This window comes from Rhinoderma darwinii, chromosome 6 (assembly GCF_050947455.1).
Source record: "Rhinoderma darwinii isolate aRhiDar2 chromosome 6, aRhiDar2.hap1, whole genome shotgun sequence".
NCBI lineage: Eukaryota > Metazoa > Chordata > Amphibia > Anura > Rhinodermatidae > Rhinoderma > Rhinoderma darwinii.
In genome coordinates this window covers 146,674,205-146,681,342 of record NC_134692.1, presented here as the reverse complement: position 1 = coordinate 146,681,342, position 7,138 = coordinate 146,674,205, and the positions used below count along the sequence as shown (strand labels likewise).

Here is a 7,138-nt window from a genome sequence, read left to right as displayed (position 1 = left end):
TCATCATCCTCATCCTCATCATCATCCTCATCATCATCCTCATCATCATCCTCATCCTCATCATCATCCTCATCCTCATCATCATCATCATCCTCATCATCATCCTCATCATCATCATCATCATCGGTTTCGAGCTTTATTGTAAAGCTGAACCTGAAAATCGATTATCTCCAAGCTGCACAGCAACAATGTGGGAATGATATAAGAAATGACTGGACATGAAAGGGTTACATGGTGTGACCACATGGAGTCGCCACTCCAGCCTGGAATGTTTGTCCTATAATAAACACCTCTGCAATTATCTGTGGTCTGCAGTGTATTGTATAGGTGCAGTGTATTGTATAGGTGCAGTGTATTGTATAGGTGCAGTGTATTGTATAGGTGCAGTGTATTGTATAGGTGCAGTGTATTGTATAGGTGCAGTGTATTGTATAGGTGCAGTGTATTGTATAGGCGCAGTGTATTGTATAGGCGCAATGTATTGTATAGGTGCAGTGTATTGTATAGGTGCAGTGTATTGTATAGGTGCAGTGTATTGTATAGGTGCAGTGTATTGTATAGGTGCAGTGCATTGTATAGGTGCAGTGCATTGTATAGGTGCAGTGCATTGTATAGGTGCAGTGTATTGTATAGGTGCAGTGTATTGTATAGGTGCAGTGTATTGTATAGGTGCAGTGTATTGTGTATTGTATAGGTGCAGTGTATTGTATAGGCGCAGTGTATTGTATAGATGGCCCTGCTGAGATCTGTGGGGTTCTGGATTATCAGGCCACATATTATATCTCAATAACACTACTAATCTTACTTTGTTTGGGAAGTTTCACTTTCTATTACGAATAGGAGGCGGCACTAAACTCTGCTCTTCCTGCATTCGACACTTTGCACTTCATTCTACATAGACAGGATTCAGGCCTTCCATAACCTTGAGAAGCAGCATAGATGGACGTCCATGTGTGCTAATATCCGCTCTTTCCATGATTTATTCTATACCGCAGATAAGGTAAGACAGACATGGCAACTATTCCAATAGGGCCACAAGATGGCGGCCAGGGTGGGAGTCACTGTTATAGCCGAGACCCTGCAGCCTGGGAGAAGTTGTACATGTGTGCCACCATTTATCATGGACACTAAACTACTACAGATCCTTCTTATGCATTTTACAGCAGGTTCCAGATGTGGACAGTCACCTCTATCTCATTCTATCTTCTCTTCCACCAGTCATGAACTCTTTGCTGTGTAGAGTTAGTGTTGGGATCTTCTCTCGGGATGATGAAACCTCATATCAATGGTTGGCCAGATACCTGTCCACAGACCGCAATGTGCGGAGCATCCACTCTGTCCAAGTGACCAACAAGAGTCCGGAAGACTTCAGAGAAGGCACCAGGAGATGCACATTTGCCATCTTGTACCACACGAAGAAGAGAGGACGAATCAACATCACAGACGTCACCGATTCCCTCTACGATGAGGAGTTGGAACATTTATCATCAGCGAAGGGTAAGTTCATATTCATAAAGTCATTAAGACATCATGTACTTTTCTGTCAGTCAATGGTTTGAGGGTTCCTCTTACTAAAGCTCAACTACAGAGCTCAACTATGGAACTCGATATAACAAATGTCTACAAGGAGATGTTCTCCACCTGTCCAGGTCACCGTCACTCTACTCCTGGTGCCTGTACAGTCGGGGTGATGTCATATTCTGCTCCAGTCCTCACCTCTCGGATATCAGTGCAGAGCCGCAGTGGACGGTTTCTTCATGACCTTCACATCTGAACTGCAAATCTCAGAGGTGAAAACCGTGACGAGCGATGAAGAAACACGAGCAAATCAAACAACAGCAAAATAGAGTCAGAATTCACAATAAAATAGGAGATGAATCAATACAATTGATCTACAACATGGCCATGTAAACGTCACTTGCAGCAGGTATGAGTCCGGTACCACCACGTGTAAATACGTCAGTGTCACCTACACATCTGTGGGCTGTTTTGTCCCCTATACTACGAGCTGCTATTATTTGGGTATCTTTATAGGGGCATCATTAAGGCCTTCATTGTTGTATTATGTGGGCAATCTGTGGCGCTATTATTTGGGCTAATTTACAACTGTGTAAAAAATGTATCACTGTGAACGTTCGAGTCTCCAGTCTACATTGCCCCTGCTGATGTACATCTAGTCACATTTACTATCCGCTGGTGATGATCAATTGTTTTCAGGGCGAGAAAATGTAATTGTGGTGATCGATGACCTGGAAGACGATGGAGACAATGGACACAGAGCCAGAATCCTTCAGAACCAGCCTAGTCTACAGCGTCTGACCATTGAGGTTCTCTGCTTCACTCTGGAGGAGAAAAGGACACTGACTGGAAACTGTCCATCTCCCGAGGCGGAGGCAAAACTCAGACAAATACAGAAGATAATTGTGAAACAAGGTGAGGATGGACCTTCTTACATTACGTATAAATTAGCGTAGGTTCGCTCACCGCGTTTCCACTGCGTTTCCTGAGATCATTCCAAGCCACGTTTGAAATCTAAATGGTGCTTGAAGATACAAAAGGATCATCTGGGTCGGCAGCAGATGCAAAAGGCAGTAGTAAGTGAATGAGAATGTATCCAGCACTCGTAGTATATAACTTGTTATTTTATTTGGTCAAGTTTAAAACATGGTTTAAAATAGTGAGGAAGATGCTGACGCGTTTCGAACCACTCGGGCTCTTAATCGTAATTCACTTACTACTGCCTTCTCACATTACACTGGGTTATGAAGGTGACGAGTATTCAGTCCCACAATGATAAGTTGATCACATGATGTCCTGCTGCTGGAGCCCCCAGTGATCAGCTGTAATCCGTACAATTAACTGTTCGGATTACAGCTGATTACTGTTCAAATTCCCTGCAGCGCCATCACAGGGGAAATTAAGCATTACACAGTTCTCAATGACATCAGTGGTTTGGTCGTGTAATACATGGACAGGCCGGGTCCTCCACAGTGAAATATGCTCTTTGTAGCTGCTCTCCGCTCAGGAATCCCTAATGGAATATTTGACCATACAAATTCTAAATGAAACGACTGCTAAAATAGTAAATGAGCAGTTCCCTTAAAGATATCTGACCCTCTACTATTTCCACTACATAATAGAGTTTATACAACTATTGGCATACAATTTGGCGCAGGCCTCTGAAAAAAGTGGATACTTCCAATGACAGAATGATAATAGCAGCGTCTCAAGTAGAACACAGATACAGCAATGCGTTTGGACAGCTCAGTCCTCCCCCGTCTACAGTAAATCCAGAAAACAGCAAATACACAATCACTTTTAGCTTATTTATTCAGGCATAAAACATTTTTTCTGCCTCTGCTGACGTCTCTCACCACGGACTTGGGATGATGTTGTGTAATGTAGGACCTTTTATGACGAGCAGTCCATTAATGATAGATATCTGCATATAGCACCTACTTCAGGGAGCCCCGGGTGTCCAGTAACAACAAGATATTGTGAGAAATGCACCAGTCATTGTGCCGATAACATCAGGATCAGGATCTTTTGATATTATTAGGAGACTCCTGGTTTATGGCTCTGAGTCATGTGAAACACACGAGGGATCCATTATTGAATTCTGGTAAAGTTTGGGGCCGACGTGTGACGTGTTGTAATATTGATGCTCACTGTGATTTGTTTCTCTTTTTCAGCTTGGAGGAATATTCAGCACTTGGTAAGAATAATTATTTATCACTGACTACAATCTGATCATCCAGAGTGAGTGTAAGGGTATGTTCACACGGCCAAATTTCAGACGTATACGAGGCGTATTATGCCTCGTTTTACGTCTGAAAATATGGCTACAATACGTCGGCAAACATCTGCCCATTCATTTGAATGGGTTTGCCGACGTACTGTGCAGACGACCTGTTATTTACGAGTCGTCGTTTGACAGCTGTCAAACGACGACCCGTAAATTTACTGCCTCGGCAAAGAAGTGCAGGGCACTTCTTTGCCACGTAATTTGAGCCGTTCTTCATTGAAATCAATGAAGCACGGCTCAAGGTTTACGAGCGTCTCAGACGCCTCGTAAATTACGAGGAGGAGCTTTTACGTGTGAAACGAGGCAGCTGTTAACAGTCTGTCTTTTCACACGTAACTGCCTCTCAGCGTGTGAACATACCCTAAAGGATCTGCCAGACACAGCTTCTGTGTCGACACCCGTGGTTAATCAGTCTGCATCTGCTCCTAGGTCTTCTTGTCTTTGCCTGTGATTCTGTCTTGTTTTCTGGCTCTGCTGTTCCAGCTATTACTATTGACGTCTGCTTCATTTTTGACCCTGGCTTTACTGACTACTCTCCTGCTCTGCGTTTGGTACCTCGTACGCTCCTGCTTTGACTCGGCTCGTTCACTACTCTTGTTGCTCACGGTGTTGCCGTGGGCAGCTGCCCCATTTCCCTTAGCTTCTGTGTACCCTTGTCTGTTTGTCTGTCGTGCACATATTGAGCATAGGGACCGTCGCCCAGTTGTACGCCGTCGCCTAGGACGGGTCGTGCAAGTAGGCAGGGACTGAGTGGCGACCCGTCATTACAGTGAGTTTGATAGATATCTGGAGAGATGTAGTATAACCTGCTCGTCTTCTGGCGTGTGGCAGCCATCGCTGTCTGTACATGACTGTTTTGTAACAAGCCAGTAAGACGAAACCATCAAAAGAAATGTATTACATTATTGGGCAATGTGACACTATTAATCTTGTCACTGTGTGACACTATTTATCTGGTCACTGTGTGACACTATTTATCTTGTCACTGTGTGACACTATTTATCTAGGCTCTGTGTGACACTATTTATCTGGTCACTGTGTGGCACTATTTATCTAGGACTGTCTGACACTATTTATCTGGTCACTGTGTGGCACTATTGATCTAGGACTGTCTGACACTATTTATCTGGTCACTGTTTGGCACTATTTATCTGGGCACTGTGTGACACTATTTATCTGGGCACTGTGTGGCACTATTTATCTAGGACTGTCTGACACTATTTATCTGGTCACTGTTTGGCACTATTTATCTGGGCACTGTGTGACACTATTTATCTGGGCACTGTGTGGCACTATTTATCTGGTCACTGTGTGACACTATTTATCTAGGACTGTCTGACACTATTTATCTAGGCGCTGTGTGACACTATTTATCTAGGACTGTCTGACACTATTTATCTGGTCACTGTGTGACACTATTTATCTAGGCTCTGTGTGGCACTATTTATCTGGTCACTGTGTGGCACTATTTATCTGGTCACTGTGTGACACTATTTATCTAGGCGCTGTGTGACACTATTTATCTGGTCACTGGGTGACACTATTTATCTAGGCGCTGTGTGACACTATTTATCTGGTCACTGTGTGACACTATTTATCTGGTCACTGGGTGACACTATTTATCTAGGCTCTGTGTGGCACTATTTATCTGGTCACTGTGTGGCACTATTTATCTAGGCTCTGTGTGGCACTATTTATCTGGTCACTGTGTGGCACTATTTATCTGGTCACTGTGTGACACTATTTATCTAGGCGCTGTGTGACACTATTTATCTAGGCGCTGTGTGACACTATTTATCTAGGCTCTGTGTGACACTATTTATCTGGTCACTGTGTGACACTATTTATCTAGGCTCTGTGTGGCACTATTTATCTGGTCACTGTGTGGCACTATTTATCTAGGCTCTGTGTGGCACTATTTATCTGGTCACTGTGTGGCACTATTTATCTAGGCTCTGTGTGGCACTATTTATCTGGTCACTGTGTGGCACTATTTATCTGGTCACTGTGTGGCACTATTTATCTAGGACTGTGGGACACTATTAGATTCCTTTGATACAGAATCTAGAATTAGGGGAGTCCTGTGTTCACCCCGTGATGTAATTATTAATACGCACTCAGGACGTAGGTCACATGATGGATTTTTCCTGCGCGGAGTTTCTTTTTTCAGATGATAAATCTCTTTTCTTGTAGATAATAAGAGGAGCGATGATCATCATACTGGGAACCCTCTCCCTGTGGAGCGTGCGGCGCCTGATCGCACAACATGGACTCCTGGACTCCCGTCAGACCATTTATCAGAACACAATATCCTTTTTTCATCACCTTAAATTTGAATTTTTAAATCTGTTCTCAAAATAAAATAAGATATTTTTTGTTTACTGTAAGTTGTACTGAGACCGATGACCTATATATATGTAGTGTCCCCTATAGCCTTCATATATGTGCACTCTCCATCATCAGTGGGGAGCAGACAACGAGCTGCACATGTACACATCACACCGGTATGCTGACACTTATTATATACACACAAGTATGCCAATACACATTGTATACACACAAGTATGCCGATACACATACACACAAGTATGCCAATACACATTGTATACACACAAGTATGCCGATACACATTGTATACACGCAAGTATGCTGATACACATTGTATACACGCAAGTATGCCGATACACATACACACAAGTATGCCGATACACATACACACAAGTATGCCAATACACATTGTATACACGCAAGTATGCCGATACACATTGTATACACACAAGTATGCCGATACACATTGTATACACGCAAGTATGCCGATACACATTGTATACACGCAAGTATGCCGATACACATTGTATACACGCAAGTATGCCGATACACATACACACAAGTATGCCGATACACATACACACAAGTATGCCAATACACATTGTATACACGCAAGTATGCCGATACACATACACACAAGTATGCCGATACACATTGTATACACGCAAGTATGCCGATACACATTGTATACACACAAGTATGCCGATACACATTGTATACACGCAAGTATGCCGATACACATTGTATACACGCAAGTATGCCGATACACATTGTATACACGCAAGTATGCCGATACACATACACACAAGTATGCCAATACACATTGTATACACACAAGTATGCCGATACACATACACACAAGTATGCCGATACACATTGTATACACACAAGTATGCTGATACACATACACACAAGTATGCCGATACACATTGTATACACACAAGTATGCCGATACACATTGTATGCACGCAAGTATGCTGATACACATACACACAAGTATGCCAA

The 7,138-nt window shown here is 43.0% G+C and overlaps 1 protein-coding gene across 1 annotated transcript; it reads left to right on the top strand.

The window, feature by feature from the left end:
- The first annotated feature begins 847 nt into the window (after positions 1 to 847).
- On the top strand, positions 848 to 6,192 carry LOC142656558 (uncharacterized). Its single transcript, XM_075831487.1, has 5 exons — positions 848 to 1,000; positions 1,219 to 1,497; positions 2,218 to 2,433; positions 3,693 to 3,715; positions 5,999 to 6,192. The coding sequence occupies exons 2-5, from the start codon at positions 1,221 to 1,223 to the stop codon at positions 6,164 to 6,166; spliced, it is 684 nt and encodes a 227-aa protein (XP_075687602.1). The 5' UTR covers positions 848 to 1,000; positions 1,219 to 1,220; the 3' UTR covers positions 6,167 to 6,192.
- Positions 6,193 to 7,138: the final 946 nt, after the last annotated feature.

What these genes read in the sequence shown, in the direction of transcription:
- LOC142656558 (XM_075831487.1), top strand. Translation starts at nt 1,221, where the DNA reads ATGAACTCTTTGCTGTGTAGAGTTAGTGTTGGGATCTTCTCTCGGGAT. An exon ending in ACATTTATCATCAGCGAAGG is followed by an intron (nt 1,498 to 2,217) that starts GTAAGTTCATAT and finishes AATTGTTTTCAG; the next exon opens with GGCGAGAAAATGTAATTGTG. An exon ending in GAAGATAATTGTGAAACAAG is followed by an intron (nt 2,434 to 3,692) that starts GTGAGGATGGAC and finishes TCTCTTTTTCAG; the next exon opens with CTTGGAGGAATATTCAGCAC.